The sequence below is a fragment of the Prinia subflava genome, chromosome 2, assembly GCF_021018805.1.
Source record: "Prinia subflava isolate CZ2003 ecotype Zambia chromosome 2, Cam_Psub_1.2, whole genome shotgun sequence".
NCBI lineage: Eukaryota > Metazoa > Chordata > Aves > Passeriformes > Cisticolidae > Prinia > Prinia subflava.
In genome coordinates, this window is record NC_086248.1 from 25,283,250 (window position 1) to 25,306,257 (window position 23,008).

The window sequence follows — 23,008 nt, forward strand, 5'->3', positions numbered from 1 at the left end:
GTATCTAAAATGTCAAATGTCATGTTTTTGCCTTTTTTTCCCTCTGGCATGATGATCTTTATGTTGAGTATCATATAGAGGTGAAAGCAAGGCTGTGCTTGCAGGAATTTGTCTTAAGTTTCATTTTAGAGTGGTTGGAAAAAGTCTTCAGAATCTTGGTTTGGAATGTGTGATAGGGATCATCTTTTAGAAAAATGGTGTTGAAAAAGCTCATAAAATTCTCAGCTGTTTAAAAACACTACCAATTATCTACCATGACCTTTGTAAAAGCTGCTTTTATTTACAATGTGATTCTGTTAATAAAAACATAATGTTATAAGAAGAAACTTTATACTTGAAAATGTTACCTTTTTTTATAATCCAGGCAAGTTGAAGGAAAATATGTTCTTTCAATTAAATTTGTTCAAATATTTTGATGAGGTCTCCTCAACTGTGTTGAAGAAAAGCTATCCTTAGTGCTGGAAAAGAGCAGTGTCATGAGGCTCCCTCATCTTCCTGAAAATAAACATTGCTGGACAAAGTATTGGTTCTAAGATTTGAAAAGTGTTAGAGCTTATTTTCACAACACTATAGTCTATAGAGAACATTACCTTGTCCAGGCAACATAATAGAGGAAAACAGTGAGTCATTTTGCTCCTAAGATTTGCAGATTCAGAAAAATATTGGCCATGTGGATTCTCTGATTTCAAGGTGGGTTTTTTTTTTGCCCTTTAATAGTGGATCCTGAAAGTTCCAAGCATAGGCCACCTCTTCCATATTCTTTCCTTGCAGTGTCAAGAAAAATCTTGGTTAAAGATCACTAGGTCTTGATTCTGCCTCAGTTACTACAAGTCTCCTAAATTAGTTTTAAACCAGAGTTTCTGTTAACTGATAGTGCTTATAGAGAAATGTAGTTATTGTATATACAACTTTGATAATACTGTTAATACCTTTTCAGGTTTTAAATGTGGTGGGTTGGTTTTTTTTGTTGGTTTTTTGTTTGTTTGTTTGTTTGGTTGGTTGGTTTTTGTGTGTGTGTGTGTTTTTTGTTGTTTTTTTTTTTCCTGTTTACATCATTGTCCAGTCTAACTTTCATAAATATCCTGTCTTAAATGCAATGTTTCAAGTGCTGCATAGAGGAAAATGCAGTGTACTTGTTGTATGTAAAATTATACTTATGTATTTGAGTGTGCACACAAATATGTTTTCTGTATTTTTCTGTATAAGTTAAAAATGGGGAAAGAAGCATATGGTATTTCATGTGGTTCAGTCTTTGTTCTGATAACTTTGGTTGATGGTTAGAAGGCTTATTTTCAGAAATAATTTCTGATTTTCTGGTTGGGTTTAAAACAAAATTATAGCATTACTTTATAGAGGATGTGAATATAGAACAATACATATATTGACCTTTAAAACTCAGTGGTAGGAAAATGAGTGGGTTTTTTTTTTAAATTAAAAGAAATTTCTGAATAAATTCAGGGTTTACTGAAGCTTAAGTGTATCATATGCATCTCAGTCTAGCTCCATAAAACAAGGAGATGTGCATCATGCTGTAATTGCCAAGATAGCTGCCTTCTTTAAAAGGAGGGTGAACGGGTTGCTGAGAGTGCCAGGTTAGCGTTTTCTGCAGCAGTCGGATGGGATGAGTACATTGGGGTTAGCCGGGACTGAGAAGAGCCATGTGGTGAGACAGGGATTGCTGCAGTGCACGGCTCCCTCAGCTGCAGTGGCCCCTTCCTCGCTCCCTGCTGTCCCTGTGTTCAGGAGCTTCAGCCTTCCCCTGGCAGACAGCTGCTTCCAACCTCCTTTTCATTTCCTTGGTGCGTGGGGTTGTGAGCTTGAGGTGCAGATTTCACATTTGATCCCAGTCTGACTTCTGCCTAGCAGCAAATGTTGTGAAATGGATATAAAGGTGGTCTTGTAGGAACTGTGTATTTTTAGTTAGTATGTATCCTGATTAAATTAATAAATACTACATGCTATTTTTGAGTTACCTGTAAAATACTTGAGAACTTGATGCTTATGGTGTGAAATATCTTGAAATGTTGAATTTGTTCAAAGGTGTTTTTCAAAATACAGCCTAACTTGGCAGCCACAGAATCACGAAATGCATGTTATGTTCAATATTTTATGTTACATACATTAGAATTATCCAAAGTGCTATGTTTGTAGCTTTTATAAGTGAAGGTGAAGCCATCTTACATACAGATACTAAGCAAATTTAATACATATATTTTTCCAGTTATTTTAGTTAATACACCAATTAACTAATATTCTACAATAGTGTGGCATGTATTTGTTGATCTCTAGATTGCTAGGTTTATTTTTGCAGAAAAAGTTGAATGTTTTAGCTAGTCATATGAATTAGAAGAAACAAAAAAGTATTTTAGAACAATCAAACTGCAAAACAGATTATGCCCATTTCAAAAACCCAGTGTACACAGAGGCATGTTTGTATAAAAGTCACATAGTGCTAAATACTATGTGAATTGCTTTTATACAAATGTAAATTATATATAATATGGCTTCATGGATTATATTTGTATTGGTAGAATTCTTCTAGGCACAATATGACTTCTTGTTCAAATACGTTTGGAAAAACATACCACTTTAAATGATGTCTTGCTAATTAATTCTAATAGCATTGTAATTCTAGAAAAGTGATTTTTCACTGTTTGTTAACTTGTAAATTTCTCTGCTAACTTCAAATTGTGGAATGATGTGCTTAGTTGTTTTTAATGGGAGAAATTATGTCTTACCCAGTCTTGTATAAAGTTGTAACAATGCATTGTGACTTCTTACATAATTCCTGCCTTGTGCTATCAATTTTTTAAGCCAATATTTTATTAATTGTACTCCTTTTTCCTTCCAGCTGACAGCACGATCACTACCTTCCATACAGTCTGACGAGAGGCTCCTACCTCTGCTTAATCATCTCAGGTAGTATAAAGTGAAAGCATGAGTCTATTCCTTCATACAGGTTAAAGTAATTGTTTTGGTAGAATGCCTTAGGTACAGTTTTTTTACAGACCTCCTCTGTGTGATTTGCTTTGTAAAAAAGCCTGAAAGTAATTCTTCAACTTAACAAAAGCTTTATAAATGACACGGAACATAATTTATAGAACTAGTGCTGCTTCTAAGTAACAAAAAATAGTTGTAGCTTTTGTAAAGTTTTTTTTTTTTTAATAGCAAGTACAAAATTTTTAAGCTTTATGAACAAAACAGATTCGAAATTACAGTGCTCAGAGTATGGGCCTTCTTTTTTACAAATATTCTATGTTCTCTGCTCTTTTTGGTAGATTTTGCTGTAATTGATGAATGGAGTACTGATTTGTTCTTTTAATGGACCTCTGTAGGTTGCTGAAAGTGTGAACCATTAGAATAAGTAGTTTGCCTCCCTCTTAGTGGTGTGTGTGTGTATACATATATATATATGTATATAAGCTTTCTACTTTATTTGTAAAAGAGGGTAAGCAAAGAACTCAGGTCTCTTTCTTATATATATGATTGTTTTTTACCACTTTATATGGGAGACTTTTCTTACTGTGCTCATATACAGGTGGGTGAAGTCCATACAATTAGAGCGAGCTGCTTTAGAATCATGGAATAATTTAGCTTGAAGTGAACCTCTGGAGATGATTTAATCTAGCCCATGCTCAATGGAGATCTGGTTAGATCAGGTTGTTCAGGTGTTTGTTTTCTTAGAATTTCTAGTGTCTCTAAGGATAGAAATTTACTTAAATATTGAATGTCAGCAATGAAAGCTGTTTTTGAACATCTTAGCATTAAGTTCATTGAAATGATGGTGGAGGAATTAGAAATGGAAGTATTGAGGCTCCACCATGGCAGCGCTGCATGGGGAATTGGGATGCAGGTCTAGTTTGCTGGATCATGCTCCTTATTTTCTTTTTTATTTTCTATGATGCTGTACTGCTTGAGCTATCTGTTCCCTAACCCTGACATTTTATTTTGATTTTTAAAAGTCTTATAATTTTTATTATACAGGAAGGGGTTTATGTTTTGTTGTTTTTAGTGTAAATCAGAATAGGAAAAATTACTTTCATTGTATCTCTGCTTATTTACATATGATTGAACTTTGTTCAAGGGGGGCAGTGAATGAAAACAAGGATTGCAGTGTTATTATTGCTGTTACATAGCTGGGGGTACTTCTGAATGTCAATAACCTTTCATGATTTTATTACCCTACCTCTTACTGGGATTGTAAAAACACACCTCAGTGGTATACCTTTCTCAGTTTGAAGATCAAGAGCAATTAAGTTAACTTTTTATAAACTGCTGTCTAGGAGTAATTACTGAGAAGTTGAAAATTTCTTTTGATGTGTGCTCTGTTCTATGTAAGTGGAACAGTCCTTCAGTATCACAATGAGTCCTGTCTGTGCTTTTTTTTTAAAATACAGAAAAAGGAAATGTTCCTAAAGAAGCTACTTTAACAAGGATACTATACCCCACATTTATGCCAAATGATATTTTTGTACATTCTTATGTTACCTTCGGTGTGTATGTTTACAACCGGTAAATCACTTCCATTTTGCTTTTGTGCAAATGGAGGGACTGCTTCCAGTTTATTTTTTCACCACCTGAAAAAATGATATAAATGCTTCCAAGTTGCCTGTTTGGAAGTTCCTTTAAAATGAACAAAATATATCAGACCTTGCAACTTGAAAAGCAACCGCTGGCAGTAAACAGACAGGTGACCAAATAGGTTGTCTTTGTTATTTATTTCTGTGAATCTGTGATTCATTTTGCTTCATCTTGCTCATGTGAAAGAAGACTATTAGCTAGTTGTAGACTACCCTTTACCTTCATTATCTGAATTTGTAGAGCAGTATTTTATTTTTGGCATATGTCAATAGACCTCTGTGAGGGAAGCAAAAGCTTAGAAAGGAATGAAAAGAGCACACAACTGAAGGTTACGGAGCATTGCTTAGTTTGTCATGCCCCACACATGCTTTGGCACCTACTCCTATCTGCTTGTGACTTACAAATTATGTAGTCCTCAGAAAAGATTATTGTACTGTGGATTATGCATTCGTAGATATTTTAGCCCATGGTCATTATTTTTTTAAAAGGAAATAACATGTATTTTGTAATTGGATGGTTCTGGACTAAGTATTTTGTCTGTGATTTGGTACTCTTTTTATCCTCTTCTGTTTCATTAGTGCTTTCTAGTACTATTTGTACTAGACCAAAAACAAGAGACCATTTTTAGTTAAAATGTTAAAGTATTTGATTCAAGATTGTGTTTAGGGATTTCACAGTAGGCTCACAGTAGGCCACAAAGAGATTTAACTTGCTGAAATGTTAACAATTTAATAGAGATGGAACCTTAATATCTAAATGTGTGAGAAGAACACTTTTGCAGCTCCTGCTTTGTATAAGGTTTATAGGCTTGTAACACTCTACTGTTTAAAATATTCATCAGCAGTAATTTCAGATGGACAAAACTCTTTGTATGTAATCCCGTCACACTACTATAGGACTGGGCCTATAAATGAGTTGTGGGGAGAACCTGAGTTATCTTAGTTCAGTGAAAAAGAAGCTTAGGGGAGATCAAAGAGCAGCCTACAGCTTTTTGGAGGACAAACATCGTGTTACTGGAATTTTCAATGGCAGCAGAGGATTTAACAAATGACAGTGGTCACACTGAGCAGCTTGGGAGGTTTAGATCAAACAGGAAAAATGTCTATGCTGGAGTGACAGTGCAGCAGATTGCCCAGAGGCAGGTAATCTTAGTTCATGGAAATTTTTAGGATTCAGCTAGAAAAACTTATGGCTCACCCTGACTAGTGTTGGCAGTAATCCCATTTTAAGTGGCATGTGGGACTGAATGGTCTTCTAACATCCTTTACAAACAACATTTAAATGAGTTTGTTAATTCTGTCTTCAAATGATAGTTCATAAGGGTGATAGAGAAACCAAGTGGTTTGCAAGACTGGATTTTTAAAATGGATAACACAATACTCAAGCAGAAATATTCACCCTCCTTCTTACTTATGTTCATCTCAGAAGCAAGAATGCACACCTTGAGAGACTGGTATTATTCACTATCCTCAACATCTACAAAGTGCCCTTCATATCCTTACTAAATCTTGTGATGCATAAACACACCTGTGAATAATAAAATATTTATCAGAACTGTCCTACAGCTGTTTATTTGAAAGACATAGGTCTCATCCTTGGCAACATTGGTGTAGCAGAGATTTTTTTCTTGGTCAACAGCTGTGTGAATGTATGTACTGATCTTTGGTTGCAAGATGTGTTTAGAAAACATCTGATAACTAAGATTTTGGATTTTAGAAAAAACAGGTTCTAAGTGATTGAGTCAGGCTAAATGGAGAGAGGAATTTTTATATATGGAGGTAAAATAAAACTTTTTAAGGTGGAAAGTGAAGACATTGCTGCTTGCATTCCAGCAAATCACAAAAATACATTAAGAGAAACTAGATATTTCTAGGTGAGAACAAAGCTTGATCAGGAGGTAATCTCAATAGCTATTTCATATAAAAGAAAGAATGAGTCCAAGTAAGAACTAAAACTGAAAGCAAAAAATATGAGAAGAAATAGAATGATCACAAACCTGTTTTCAGCCTGGCATCATATTTGAAGCTAGTTTGTAGGGTTCAGCACTCTGGTTAGTGGTGTCAGGTGTCAAGAAAATTTGACCTTGCAAAGGTCACATACTATTTATTAATGTAACAAATTAATAACTTTTCCAGTTTGCTTACCATGATAAGAATATTCAGCCTTTTCAGAATCTGAAAAATAGAATTTCTTCTTTTCTCTCCTGGCCTCTCTTAGCTTTGAATTTTCTGTCCTCACAGTAGAGTTTTCTATCGAGTCCAGATACAATGGTCAGCAAGATTTAAAGAGGATGTCCTATTTTTAACAGTAACTTCAGAGGGCTTTCCTCATTCACCTGTTGGAAAACTTCTGTGTCTTCTCTTTGGACCTTCTCTCCCCAGATCAGTCTTTTCTATGGATTCTAGGAAAAAGTAGTTTTCTTCTACCTTACCCGTTTTTTCCAGTATTGGTATGATTGTGATAAATACTGTAGGGTACAAGCAGATGACCTAAACTGATTATGGTAGAGCAGCTTAAGAAGTTACCAACACTCATTCTGGGATGTGATTGCTTCCTGCATGGTTTCCCTAACTGATTGTTTTACAAACAAACCAAATCAAACAGAACCCACCAAAAAATGAAGTTGCCTAAGAAACTGCTGTTATCTGTTGTTTTGTGCTTCAATTATAATATTTTTGTGGGTGTAATTTCTGTTTTGTTCGTAGTTTACTTAAGTAAAGTGATGCAGATCTGTTTCTACATGGGAATTTAGATGCTTCTGTAGTAAAATTAGTAATAATAAACACGCATGGTTTAAATACTTTAAATTATTTATCCCTTTTGTGTAATGGAAAAAAAAATCTATTGAGTACAGTAAGCATGTCTAGTGTTCCAGTGCATCCCAGAGGTAAGACTAAGGAACAAATAAATGTACATGTAATTAAACACCATTTGTACTGTAGTAAAATCAGCTGTTAGTTATATGCTTTTTATATTTCACAGTATTGAAATGTCACAGAATAATGTGTACCACTTGGTATGGTAACTTAGCAAAATGCCTTTTTACCTGGAGTTAAATTCTGCATGCCTTCAAAAACTTAAGGTATGGCCATTGTAAGTTACTTACAAGGTAAATCCCTCTTGCACAAAGAAATTTGTTCTTATCTGGACTTTGCAACCTGCTTTTAGGACCAATATTCTGTATCCAAAACCCCTGTTTACATTATTGCCTGCAATACTGTCACGTTTTGATTTTGGTTGGGTTCTGGGTTCTGCTGTAAGAATTTCCCTGGGTCTCTTCTGCAGCCCTGCATAGATCTTCATTCAAAAAAATCGCTAAAGTTTTAAAGTAAAAGCTGGGTATTAGATGCTTGTGTTTGATCTGAAATTACTCATCAACACCCTCATTGACAACTGATGAAGTAAGGGCTAAGTAAATGGTTAGTGAAGTGGACTAAAAACTCTTAAGTGTACTGTTCAAAGGTTTGTGATCAGAGAGTTAAGACCAGCTGGAAGCCAATCCCTAGTGGAGTACCTAGGGCCCTGTTTTCTTTAGCTTCTACATTATTGCCTTGGGTGATGGAATTGAGTGTGTATTTGACAAGTCTCACATGATACAAAACTGGAGAGAATGGTTTGCACCAGATAGGTGCTCTGCCCTGCAGATGGACTTGGGCAGGAGGGAGGAATGGGCTGCCAGGAACCCTGTGAAGCTCAGCAAAGGGAAATAGCAAGGCTTGCAGCTGGGGAGGATTACTCCATGTGCTGGTGTATGTTGAGAGTTGAATGGCTGTGAATGCAGAAGAGGACCTTGGGGTCCTGCTGGACAACAAGCTGTGAGCCACCAGGGTACCTGTGAAGCAGAGAAAGCCAACAGTCCTCTTGCATGGCATTAGGAAGGGCACTTGCAGCAGGTCAGGGGAGATGATCTTTGCACTCTACTCAGCACTGGTGAGACCACATCTGCAGGGCTGTGTCCAGCCCTGGGCTCCCCAGTACATATGAGAAGACACTGAGAGAACTGAGGTTGTTTGGTCTGGAGGAGATAAATTTCAGGAAGTGTGTGTGTGCATTTTATCAGTGCATTACTGTTTCATTTTTAAATTGTTAATTGTCATATGTCATATTTCTCTTCTCACATTTTAATGAAAAAAGGGTGAATTTGTGGAATTGCATTTTATGGAAATGGTTTGCTCTGGCTCACCCCTGGAAAGTGTATGATTTATCCCAAGTCTGTACCCTCCCCTGCAGTATCGTGTGTCTATAACCTCATTGGCCGGAGAATCTATCCGCGCCCACTTTGAATCCCTCTGTTAAGGGTGCAAACGGAGAGGGCTCATGCTGTCTTTGCCCTGGAGGCCTCCGGAGGCTCTGCTCGTCTCCCCTTCCCTCTCCCCCTCCTTCCCCCTCTCCCTCAGTGACCATGCTGCCTTCCTAGGGTAAAACTCCAAATAAATCCTCACCTCATCAGCACCTCACCAGCTGTCTGGAGTCTCCTTGCCTGCCTGCATGCGAACACCCACAACCTTAGGACCCAGGGGGCTCCTGGGGAACCCTCCCCAGGGACCCCCCCCAGATCTAAACTGCAACAGTGCATGTAAATAGGTGTCTGATAAGGAGTAAAGAAAGAATGAGAGTCTTCTCAGTGGTATCCAGTGATAGGCCAGGAGGCGGTGGGCAGAGACTGATACACAGGGAATTGCACCTAAACATAAGAGAACACTTTTTTACTGACAGGGTGGTTGAACATTGGAACAGGTTGCTCAGAAGGTTATGAGTCTCTGTGCTTGGATATGCTCAAAACCCAGCTTTATCCTAAGCAACTTGCTGTAGCAAACACCATTTTGAGCAGGGATTGGACTAGATGATTTTCAGTGGTCTCTCTAATCTAAATCCTGTATGATGCTTTGCCTTTTCTTTCAGATAAAGGAAAAGAGGGTTTCTTTGCTATGTTTGCTCTAATGTTGGCTTTATGAGTCCTAATTACTTGGTTTCTTGTTTTTGATATGAAATATTTGCAGCCTATAATTGATAAGTTTTTTTTTCTAGATTTGTAAACTGAAAAATATTTTGGAACTGCTTGAAATGATGCCATACTGTTTGCTTTCTTTTTCAGCCATTCTTATGTTGGCCCTGATTACAGCGTCCAAAAGAACACTGGAAAAATTTCTCTAGATCAAATTGATGCTGTAAGTTGTGTTTCTGGAGTTATATAGGATGTTGAAGTGTATCTTTTTAAATTCTAGTACTCTGTTTACAAACTTAATTTAAAACCTATATCTTCTTTTTTTTCACATTTGCTTTGTAACTGTTGAACGAAATTGCATTGAAGTTCACAACATAGCAAAATTAGCTGAAAGTGCATCTAATCAGGAGTCAGACTCAGAGTGAAGTTGCAGTGAAATGCTTAATTTGCTGTTTAATTTTGTGTATTTTCACAAATACCAAACATAATTATAAGCAGAATTTAACAAAATTTTCTTATTCAACAATCTTGGAAATCATGATGTTTAGTTTATGCTTACTGTGTTGTAGTATTAGTCTTTTCAATGCTGTTTTTTGATTTTTGACTTACAAGAGGGGTTTTGAAAAAAGGAGGTAAATAAAATTGAAGTAAAAGATGGGTTGTAAAACACCAGGCATAAATCGTACGGAGTTGATTAAAGACATAACTCCTGTATCCAAATTTTAGGAATCATGTGTTTTCATGTCCATCTTAACCATGATAGTGTTTATTTGGCAGTGAATTAAAATCCCTTCCTCAACTTCCCAAAACTCCATCAAAGGTAATTTTGCCATTCCAGATGCTAAAATAAAGCAGAGTCAAGAAATACTGTAGTGCAAGTGTGGGTATATTTTTCCTGACAGCAATTAAACCTGTGTTACTGTGTAGCTGAGACAGTCTGATACTGCCACCTGCATTAGTCTGTCCTCTGGACAGAGTTACTGAGATGGTTATTGAGTTGGATAGTGTATGGACTCGCTTGTGATATGAGTTCAGTCCCAAGGCTCTCCGTACATGCATATCTTTTCTTCCAGCCATTGGCATTTTCAGATGGAGCTAATTAATAATCACAGTAAACATACATCCTACAGATGAAACGATCAGCATGCCTTGAACAGAAATCCTTCTCTTGCCAGCTCTCTGTGAGGTCCTTTCCCCTCTGCATGCGGCAGTTGCACAGAGCGCTCCGGGACAGCCACCACCTGCGCCACGGGGGCCGCATGCAGTACGGGCTCTTCCTCAAGGGCATCGGCCTCACTCTGGAGCAGGCACTGGAGTTTTGGAAGAAGGAGTTTATCAGAGGAAAGGTGGACGCAGACAAGGTAATTCAACACATGAAAAGTATCTCAGTATGTAAATGTGGGGATGTAATGAACGTGTACATTGTGCTACAGATTTGAGTAGATGCTTTTTGAAGTAGAAAATTGGGAAAAAGGTACAGTAATGTATTTTAAAGGTGGGAGCCGTTTTCTGCTCTCTTTGCTTATAATTTTAGTCATTTTGTTGGGTATTGACTGAATTATGGATAAAGAAGGCAAGCCATAAAGAGGCTTTTATAAAAGTGGACTAGAAAAAGCTTAGCAGTAAATTACCAGGAAACCTTTACAAAATACAGATACTGTGTAACTAAATTAATTCACCAAACAGATTAAGTGACCAAACCCAGTACTGTCTGAAACACGAGGTTAGCCTTTTTTGTTGTTTAATTAAAAAAAATACTAATTGGACTGCTCTGAGCGAAGTAGTCTTGCCTTAGCAAATTTACAGTTGAAGAATGAAAGAAGAAACTGGGGACAGAAGACAGAATATGTTTAAGGAAAGAGTGAGAAAGTACTAGTCCATGCAATGGGAGGTGTTACTGAGGTATTGGTCATTGGCCTCACTTTTGCCAGTATTTTTAAGAGGATTGTGGGTGAGAAAGATGTAATGTCTAATTTTGGGAAGATTGGGAACTGCTCCTTATCTTGAACAGCTCAAATACAATGAAGCAGACTTCCTCTCCCATCCTTCTCTGCCTGGCCTGTGGTATGTGTTAGAGCAGAGTTTGAGACCTTACCTCAGTTTTGAGTGGAGTGTATTTAATATTGTGAGATCTCAGCCTTCTGGAGTACCCTGAAGTATTTTGGAGTGCTTGGTAGACAATCTTTCGTTACCTTAGGTTCTCTGGGCCATGGCTATTTATACAAGATACAGGGCAAAAAATAGTCAGCTAAAATAAGTTATAGTGTATATGCCTTTTTCAACTTGTCTGCAATTTTTTGGGGAAGGAAAAAGGGATTTTATTTCTTATTTCCCTTCTCTGATTTGATTGATAATAAATTACTTTTCCCAAGTCTAGTCTGTTTTGCCTGTGATGGTAACTGATGAGTGATCCCTCCTTCTCCTTATCCTGTCCCGTGAGTCCTTTGTTTTATTTTCTCTCCTCTGTCCGCCTGACAAGGGGAGTGATAGAGAGACTTGGGTGGGCACCTGACATCCAGCCAGGGTCAACCCACAACACTAGTTGAATTCAGGGAAATCCAGAATTTTCAGTTGCCATATCCTCTGCTTAAAGGAAGGGAAAGAATAAAAACAAGCTATTAGAAACAATAGTAGTATAAAGACACACATTTGTTATTTCTGTTTTCAAAAAATGTTGGGGGAATACATCTGATTCTACCTACTTGTGCTTTGACCATATATGCACATGCACATGTACGAAGACATGTATGCACCTTGGATCCTCTTTTCAATCACAGGGTTATGAAATAAATGGTCTAGAAATAAATGAAGTTTTATGGTCCTGTTTTTAGCTTCAAGAGTTAGCATATTGTGAGTCAAACAAGGAGTTTGGTTACTGCAATTTTCACAAGCAGGCTCCTACTTCCATGTAATTTTGGTCCTTTTCAAGTTCTAGATAACCAGCTTCAGACTGGGATAAAAAAGAAAACTAATTTTTCATGCCTCTAACTGAGGTTGGTGGCCTTTGATTTTTCACAGTAGTGTCATACAATGTTTAATGTCCTGTAAAAAGCAAGATTAATGCAATTCTTATTGCTATTTTCTTCTTTTGACATTTTTATTTTCTGGCATTTGTGCCATTGTTCCTTTCCTGTAGAGTGGAGATAATTAATTACACTGCTTCATTTTACTGGAGCATTGTGAAGATATATGCATGATACTTGGTAAAGATTAAAGCTAATGATGTATTACCTACTGACTCTTATATTGCAGGGAGGGAGTGTTCAATTTGCTGGAAATAGTTATGATTTCAAAATTGTTTGTTCATTTTTGTCTTTAATAGCTGCAACATCTATGCCAAGTTTCAATCCTAAGAATTCTTGGCACACAACTTCAGTCTCCAGCAGGAAGGAAGTTACCATGAACACATTAGCAGTGAACTGGCTAAGCATGGTCTCAAGGCTGAACATAGGCATATGGACAATTTGCACCAAAAATAACTCCTCCTGTGCTCTGAATAACTGATTCAGGCATACCTCAGGGCTCATTGATAAAAACACTGTAGAAAAGCTTTTAAGAAATTATATTTTACCTTTAGAGAGGAATTCGTGAAGTATGGATGAAGTGTGAAACCATGTAGTCAGTGGGAAAATAAATCAAGTAACACCTACAAAGAAAGTGCTGAAACTGGTGGAGATGCTCTGTTGGTGGGGTGGGGGAGGGAATGGTCATGTATTGGCATGTTCACAACTGGGACAAATGCAGAATGCAAAATAAAACATTTTCTAATTTAGTCCCTGCAATTAACATTACTCTGCAAATTGCTAGGTTAAGAGTGCCTAAATGGCAAATTGTTTTTTAGATGAAACAATCAACTGCCACATAGGAGTAGGTGCATTACTTCTGAATGAATGGTTGTGCCAGTTGGCTTCATAACTTCAGTGTCATTTTAAGACTGGGTTTTTTTCTATAAATTGTAATCTTACTCTAAACAGGTATTGATTCTCATAGATTCTTTCACTGTTCTTGCTTAAAAAGTAACTCCTGATCCTATCAAAAAAAAAAGGTGGGAGGGGAAGATAATAAGTTGACAAGAAGAATTAAATAATTAGCACACAGATGTAAAAATGCTTTCATAGTTGAAAATAAAGTCCTCTAACAGAGTTCATTGTAGTGGAGATTGTTACTATTTTCAGATAATTCTGTATGATTAACCTATGAATGTGAAAAGGAGGAGTTGAAAGATAGTGCAGTATTTTGAACAAAGGAAAGAAGAAATGCAGAATCAGTTTCTTTAAGGTGTTATTCTGTTACTCCTTTAGTTAATAGCCTGGATCTGAGATTTTGATAGAGATGGAAGGCTATAAGGGAGTCCCTTGCTTTTTGCTTTCCATTGCTACATATACTTGTGTTACAGGTTCTTTTTATTCACAGTAATTGGTGTATGGTGGTACAAAATGCCCTCTTCTAGTACTCTGACTTTTTACCTCTTTTTGCAGAAGTAACAGTTGCTAGTTACACGTTCCTGTGTTGAAAAGTAGTTCCTTTGGTACTGCAGTTTGGTATTGCACTTGTTTTAATTATTGTTGCATATGCTACTGAAGCACACCTTAAAGTTGTGCAAGAGTCTGGGGGTTTAATTATTCAATAAATCTCCAAAACTGTAATATTATTATATTCACAAAATTATCCTTGTGACAGAACAACTTTTTTGTCTTTGTGACTTCTTATGGAAATTGAGGCACGGCTCTTTAGCTGCTGTGTTCTAGGACTCTCTCTTCAGAGATGTGGTGGCACTCAGGCTAGCAAAGCCTCTTACTCATCCTGACTCAGTCTTCCAGATTAACTTACTGTAGTTTCACGGGGCATGTTGTTTTCTATCGCAGTTGATTGCAAATGGCAAGGAGCAGGTTGTTTTCTGGTTGTCTGAGGTACACCTCTTCATCCCTTCTTGCTAGTGATGGTCCTCATGACAGATATTTTGCTGGAAGAAGGAAAAAGAAAGTTCACTCAAATTCACCCTTGTTCAGAGCCTGTTATTGGTAAAGAAGCAAACCCTTCACAATGAAGCTTTTGAACTTCACTTGGTCATTGATATATATTCTACATGTTTCTTCCACACATGGTGATCATGAATGAAGCTGAGGACAGATAACCTCTCAGCCATGTACTGCATCAATAGGCAAAGAAATTTGTCTCCTACTCCATCAAAGAACAATGAAACTTTAGGATGATGATACATCCCAAATTATAGTTCAAGTGGCTATTTTCTTGGCTCTTTGATTTCTTTTCCAAATGATCATATGGTGGTCCTGAGTCTGGATTCAAGAGTGAGCCTTTACCTTGATTGCATAGAGCTGGTGATGAGTGTTTCTACTGAGGCCAACCAGAAATTCCTTGATGGGTAGCTTGGAGTAGGGACCTCCTGATGTCCTTTCCAGCATGAATTGCCCTGTGATTCTGCAGACAGGGCTGAATCCAAGTAGAAGCCCATATTTGTGACAGCCAGCCACTAGAGGGAGACAAGATAGTATGGAATAAACAAATATAATGTATAGATGTAAATTAGAAGTGTTTCTATTCTAGTGTTTTGTAAGTCTGTACAATTATATTATTTAAAATGCCCTATGTATGTAAAAGAAAGTAGAAGCAGGCACTTTGCAATCTTCAGGTCCATGCTTTTAAACACATACAGCTCTCCCCTGTGTAATTTATAATGCATGGATGATGTGGTGGTTCTTTAAAACAACCTCCACCTGCTCAAATCCTCAGGGATATTTTCTCTATCAGTCAATTGATTACGTTTGAGTTTGGTATTTTACTTTCTCATTTCTTAGAAATTTGTGGATCATTTTGCTCTTAGATTTCTTTTTTACTTGCCCCCTTTATATTGGGTATTGCTGGCTATTGTTTTAGGAATATTTTAGTTCATAAATCAGAAAAGGATCTTTATTCTGTCACATTTTAAATTTTAATTCTCTAATTGAATGCTATATGCTATTTTTATTCTTGAATTTTTTAAACTTTACAAATCTGCAGGCTAGAGTGATATTTTGGACAGCAAGACACAATATTTAACATCTAAGATAAAGATAAAATTGAAATTCTTCTATATGGATTAAAATCTCAGCTAAAAAAATTGTACATCGGCAATACTGTAATGTAAATAGGTGGCCAGGCTTGAATTCTCCTGAGATGTATAAAGACTAAAATAGAACTTCAAGAAGATATTGTTTTCTCTTCTAGGATGTATAAAACAAAACAGTAATAAAAGTGCAGGATAGATTGGCAGTAAGATCTTATTTCCTGAATTCTGCAGTGGAGGACTATGTCATGATAACGAAGTGTTGATATAGTAAAGAATATTGTTGCTTTCATTGGTTATCAGGGGTCTAGACATTCACATTATTGATTAAATTGTAATTTTGTGTTAAACTCATCATAAAATCACAAAGTTTTTTTTCCTTCCACCAATGACTGTAAAAATCAGGTTCAGTAGAACCACTTACTATCTATGTTTGTCTTGGATTATTTGGAATTTGTGGGTCCATACTCTAACTGAAGTGAAATAGAACAAGTGAATTTTAAAGATTTTGAGTAAATATTTTTTATTATGTTTTGGCAAAATTACATTCCATTCATAACATTACTATGTGTTGAATAGCAATACTTATGTAGTATAACTGTATGTTTCAAAGAGTATGTTTCAAATAATGTTTTGTATTCTACAAAGTTAGCTCTTGAAATTTCTTAATTAACAGGCTAAAAATGATTTAATTGTCAGAAGAAACATGAAAATGCATTTTTTTTATTTGCATGACTCATTTTTATTCCCAAACTTACTGTTTAATTGACATGAAACCTTTTCTTTCAATGCAAGTTCAAAGGAAAATACAATAATGTGCAGCTGTTAGGGGTCTCAAGATAGTAAGTAGATGGTCCAAGGCCTCATCCTAGGCATGTAGGCTTCAAGTAAAAATTAATATTTAATTTGAATTTTACCCACAAAAGCTAAAGAAAAGAGCCAGGTAAAGAAAAGAAAGCCAAGCCTATGAAATCAGGGTATTTGTGCATAACTGTGAAGTGACTCAACCAAGATGTTGAGTTATATGTTGAGATGGTTATTAGGAACTGAACAGCCTCTGGGACAGTCATACACTGAACAGCAAGGTAAAAAGTTTTTCATGTTATTTTCCAGAAATCAGCTTAATATCAGTGAGTCAAACATCAGGAGATTACTCCTTTCATATAACTTCCTTAGTGGGTTTTTTGCATACAAATTGAAGCCTGGAGGAGAACAGGTGTGTTGTTCAAATAGGACATAACTGGTTTTGAAGGTGATATTCACATGAAGACAGATGGCTGCAGAGATCGATTAGCTGCCTTGATCCTGGCTGATGAGAATAGTCTGGAGTCCTTTTTGTATTTTAATAAGCAATATGCAGAAGAGATGTTTTGAGTGAATTTGTTTTATAGTAAAAATTTATACAACTAGGCATGACAACTAAAAGCACTTCAAGCTATAAATAGATAGATTGCTGGTGTTATGTTTGAGTCAAGCTGGATTAGTAGTATTCTTGTTGGTTGTATCTGGAAAAAGATTTTGTTTTATTTTCCTTTGGCTATGGTAGTTTGCTAATAAGCAGTGAGGAGTAAGACTAAAACAATGGAAAATTGTGAGGACTTAACTTGTAGGCAGCTACACCATTATTCTTCACCATTTGATTCCAGATGAATGGTTGGAGCTGAGCCTGACAAGTAGGATTTTCTTGAAAAACCTCTGTCAGCTGGCCACAGAATCTTAAAATCATAATATGCTTCTTTAGCTGAGTGAAAATAAGCTTTGATTGTCATTACTATTGGGTTGGTTTTGGCTTTATATCACAGTATGTATGTTACGTCTGTGCAAGATCCTTGCAGTCATATATTGTTATTTAAAGTTGTATTTTATAGGTGGGAATTTGTCCTTTTTCTTCTTCATGTCCTGGTGTCCTGTGCACATTTGCTTATGCTTGCTAGCATTCTGTTCTCTTTTGTGGAGTGCTTCAGAATTTTGAAAGCTCCTCAGAGTCCTGTTGGTGGGTTGCTGACACACTGGTTGTGTGGTTTGGTTTTGTCCATTTGTTTGTGTGCCTGTTGACTACAGCAATAGGAAGGAGATCTGTAATGGATTCTGGAGATGAGAGGACTGAGAAAGCTGCTCACAGGGGTTGCATTTGATTGTGTTCCAAGAAGGAGGGTACTTGGGACACAGCTTATAGTGGTGGATTTGGCAGTGGTAAATTTATGGTTGGACTCAATCTTGAAGATCTTTTCTAACATAAATGATTCTTTGTTTTTGTGATCATACTTGAGTAACTTCTTTCAGAGTCCTGTTAAATTCTGCCAAATCATAGGAAGGAACTGGGACAAGATTCCTTACTTGCTGTATCAGAAGTAGAGGTGATTAGCAATGCCTGCAAAGATATAACTGTGGCTAGAGGGAAGTTCCTGTCAGTGTTGTCAGTGTTACTTTTATTTAGTCTTGTGCACACAGTGATTCTGGAAAGACTGCAGAAGATCACCTCATCTAATCAGAGCTAGAGATAGCTGTTCTTTTCCTGTTTAATTAAGCATTGTGAGATCAAATCAAATCAAAATTGTTTAAAGTTGTTTGCATCAGATAATGATTTTTATTAGGACTTAGATATAAATAATTGTATGGAATTGCTGTCATTAAAATAACATGCCATGTTGCATTTGGAGATGTTGCTGCCTGATGAGATTTATAGTACAAGTTTCACAAAGCACTTGATATCACTTCTTCTTTCCTCATGGATAAAAAATTCTGACTTCGCTGCAAAGAGATTTACCAGTAACATCTACATTGTTCACAGTTCTCACACAAATACGTTTGCAGGTATTGCTGCTCTAACCTCTTTAATAAACAAAAAAACCCCAGACTTGTTCTGTGTCTGTTTCTCTTGTATTTTGTTTTACTTTTGGTTCCAAATTAGACAAGTAAACAAAGCACACCATAATTCTGGTTGACACATAAGTCAGATGATGAAAAATCAGATTTGAATATAAGATTACATGTTCCACTTATTTTAGGAAAGTAAGATGAAAGTACTTCTTTTTTCACCATTTTTGCCCATATGAGATATATGTAATCAGTACTGAAAAGGTACTGTTAACTTACAACTTTATGTAAACATAAACACATAAATACACATGCACACCTCTTCCCAGGGGAGATGCTGCACCAGATGCTGCAGGTAGTTCCTTTTGGCAGGGGAATAATCTGTAACTTCACTTGATACTGTTTTCTTTCAGTTTGCCTATAATTTCTTTTTTGACTGACACACTGGAAGTTCTGAGCACTAGAAGGAATAAAAACAAAGCAAAGCCTTTTTTTACCTTTTACTTGTAAGAATTTATTTTATTGTAAACAGTGTTGCCTGACCTTTTAAACCCAAGATGCTTGCAGATTTATCACTGAAGTTAAGGATTCTAAAGAGGAAATGTCTTTGGGACATAATTATGTTTTAATTGTGCCCTGTAGCTAATGTAGATGCATATTAAACTCAGCCATATTTCTATGTATTTCCCCCTGAAACTTTCCTTTCTCAAGCCTTAAATTAAAAAACAGCATATCAATGTCTCTTACAGTTATCTAAGCTTAGGAATATTGACAAAAATCTATTTCACTTCCATTTTATAACTGTTTTTCTTAGGAGAGTATTTTTGTTACAGAAACTCCTAATTAAAAAAACACTAGTTTTTGCATAATAGATTCAAAGTCTTAAAGCAGTATTTCTTAAATGAATTGGATCTGGTATAGACCCATTATTTTTCACCATATTTTTGTTTCATGGGTGTTATTCCAATGGACCCCAACTGAAAATGAAATTGAGGTACTAGAAAACATTGTAGACTATTAGACTGTAATATAAATGAAGGCTATAGTGTGCTCATAAATATTTGAGGAGTCACAGTAATAAGGGATGGTAAAAATGTATCCTCTTTGACTCCAAACTCAATCCCTTTTTCAGTTTTCCCAGTTACTGTAGTTGAAACTGGAACTCTGCAGTCTTTGTTGTAACACCAAAGTTATGGTGGCATTTGCCTATGATTATGCACTTCAAAGTGCTTTAATTTGTTCAGCATTTTTTAACCTATGAAAAACATACGATTTTCAGTTTTCGTCTTCTGAATTATATTAAAAGGGGAAATTTGGGGCAGTCTTTCACCCTGTGACATGTCTTAGTGATAGAGCTCTTCCTATAATCTCTCTTCCAGGACATTAACAGAGCTAGCATAGTTTTAGTGGTGTTTAACTGTGCTAGCTGCCATAAAAGAAATAGGATCACTTTCTGTAGTTGTTACATATTAGACACAGAAATCTGTATTTAATAATCTAATGTATGAGCTGGTTAGTGATATGGTTCTTGCAGTGAAGAGAGTGAAAGCAATAATTATCTTTTCTGTACTAAAACTAATTTAGATCAGAATCTGGTCTCTTATGAGTTATTTTATTCTCAGCAACACACATTGCTGTAGATATTCCATGATGTAGTGTCTTGTTAGAACTGCGTGTATAAAAATGAATTTTGAAGCCAGACCTTTAATTTTCTAAGATTCCTTTTGTAGTTTGGAATCACTTGTCAGTCCTTGCACTTCATTATCAGTGTGGAGGGACTGTACTTGTCAGAAGAGGTTTCTGTTTTATTTGCCCTTGAAGCAGCAGTAAGAAAGTCATTCCATGACATTTTAAGTAATAGATGGATTTGCCTATGTGGCTGATAAATTTCTAAGTTTAGGGATATTGAAGTGTCTGAGTGTCACCAAATGTAGAGCTTTTAGCAGACTCTTTTGAATACTTTCTTAACTGTACAGCTCTCTAAGCATCTGCTGGAAAGCGCCCGCTGCACATTGCTGCACACACCACTGGTAATGTATTGAAGCTCCTTGGCTATTTACCCCAAGTTCTGAGACAGGGATTAATGGTTTTTGAGATGTAAATCATTTCATCTCTGTTTTTTATTACCTTTCAGGACAAATTGAATGACACAGCAGGAGTCTTCCAGTTTTGTTCGTGTGCTTTTTGAACAGAAAAGTTTTCATAGAAATTCTTTTAATCTTGATGCTCTTAGTTGAAGTAATGCTTTAAAATCATTTTATCGAACACTCAGATATCCTGTAATTGTGTAAGTTATTTTCAAAACCAAATCCAAGAATTCTGAATACTTTTGTTTGATAATGTCCATGTAATTGCTGTAAGATTATATAGCTGTCATATTCAGTCTATATTCAGCCAGTAAATCATGGCTATGTTTCATATTCAGTCATCCAGAAAAGCAGCATATTGTATCAAATGTGTACTCTGCTGATATATCACAGTAGGCGGGATGTAAATAAAAATGTGCTTTTGCTTTCAGAACTGATTTAACATTCTGCCTTATGTCTTTGAAATCTGTTGAATCTCATGAATAAAGGCGGAACAGCTCTTCATACATTATTTGTTCTATGTGCAATTTGTATTTTGAAATTTAATGATTTAGGAAAGAGAAATTACTATGATAGGGCTTAAGTATTTCAACATTATAGGTGTTAGTACTTCTTGAAAGAAGGTTGGAATCTAATTTTGTATGAAATGTACAATGCTGTTTAGCTGTGAAACTGAATTCCACAGAATGTTATATGTACTAGGCATTTACTTCTTACATTCCTTCTAAAGTCCACTTACAAAGAAGAAAAACAAATTGTCCTCAATATGGTTTCTTAGTGGCTTTTAAAGGTTTTGGATTGTTTTGTTAATTTGTTTTCTGTTTCCCTGTTTTTCCTTTGGTCACATGCTGTACATGGAGAAGTGGAAATGTGGTCTTTATGCCAAGTTTTACTGTTTAAATTCCAATTTTTATTTGATGTACTTAATGGAGTTGAATTTGGGGCATGAGAACTGGAGCAATAGTAGTGAATTCTAACAAACTTTATTTTTTTAAAAAAACAATTACAATAATTGGGCTCCTTCTTGTACTTTGTTAGCACAGTTATTTCCCTGTTTTTAGAATTTTACAGCAGGCACTGAAAATGAGATGTGTGTTACTACTTCTGAGACAGTTCAGTGCAATCTGGTAGCAGAGCTTCCATATTCTTCTGTTCCCATTTTCCCTGCAGTCAAGTCATCTTTTAGTCAGAAAAAAAAAAAAAAAAGAAAATAGTCTTGTGTATTTTTGAAACAAGCTTTCCTTTGTCAAGTGCAGAAAGGCTCTTGTCATAATTGCAGTCTAAAGTTGAAATATGTCTTGATTATACTGCAGTTTGCATAAGATAGAATATAAAATGCTCTTTGTATGTAAGCAGTTCTCTATTATGACAGCAAGGGCTGATACCTGGTTTTCTGCACTTCTGTTTGATTGTTATCTTAAAATGTGACGTTATCTTAAAATGTGTCTTTTATTGTCCTGTTAATAAATAAAAATATCTGGTTTTACAGCAGAGTTTTTAGAGAGAGAATGCCAGTAATCTTGAGCCAAACGATGCTGTTAGGAGAGCTCCAATATCTAGTTTACTCTGTGTTCAAAAGGGTTAACAAGCATCAACAATCCATGTACTATTTTGTGTTTCATTGCCTTGCTTTTGTCTTTCTTTTATGACTGCCTCAAAAAAGTTAGGTGTGTATGTTTCTGGAGTAGACATAAGGAATACTTATTGCCTGAGGAAATTCCTTCATTACTCAGTCACCCTGTAACTTTATTTTAAGAATTGTTTGATTTTTTTTTCCAATGATCAATTTATCTAGAAAATAAATATTTTTTTAAAAATCTGCACTTATATTGAGGATTTGCTAACATCTTGAAACATGTGATTGGGATTTAATATTCTTTTGTTCTGTCACTGATCCTTGTCCAAGAGGTTTAACTATATCTCAGTAAAAGGCACAGGGTTTTTGTCATAGTTGTATCAAATTTTGATAACTTTGTCACTTTGGTTGAAGGGATGTTTTTCAATTTTTCAGTCACTGATTCTCTTTCAGTGATGCTGCCAAGTTTGAAAATCTGAGGCTTAGGGTAAAATCCAAATAAAATTAAAGAACATCGTATGAGAACATTCTTGTTTAGGGAATTGATAGAGCTTGAACTAGCAGTAGGAAATTAGATTTTGGACTTTGTGTCCCTGGCTAGTCTTCATCCATCTTCTCTGTGAATCTGTAATACACGGTGCTGTGGTATACATATATATGATTTCTCTCAGTTTTGATACAGACATACTGAATTTCTTTTTTCCTTGATATACATTCTGTTTACACTTGGATTATAAACTGCCATTATGACTAGTAGGAATCTAGCCTGTGTAGTCAATAGTGTCTAGAGAATGGTTTATTTAATGAGCCTCCAGGGCAAATGGAATTGCTCCCCAGACTCCTCTGATTGCATTGACCACATTGATGATAATGGTGGATGTCTGGATTTAGATGTTTGAAGTGGAATTTTATTTCTGCAGGTGCACTTAGTTACCATT

The 23,008-nt window shown here is 36.0% G+C and overlaps 1 protein-coding gene across 2 annotated transcripts in view; it reads left to right on the top strand.

Moving 5' to 3' along the window:
- The window catches only part of PRIM2 (DNA primase subunit 2), an 89,082-nt gene that overhangs the window by 44,410 nt on the left and 21,664 nt on the right, over nucleotides 1–23,008 (top strand). For both annotated transcript variants that reach the window (XM_063389415.1, XM_063389416.1), the window contains 3 exons: nucleotides 2,852–2,919; nucleotides 9,677–9,749; nucleotides 10,702–10,887. In XM_063389415.1, the coding sequence (XP_063245485.1) occupies nucleotides 2,852–2,919; nucleotides 9,677–9,749; nucleotides 10,702–10,887 (327 nt within the window). The remainder of the gene's footprint in view (nucleotides 1–2,851; nucleotides 2,920–9,676; nucleotides 9,750–10,701; nucleotides 10,888–23,008) is intronic.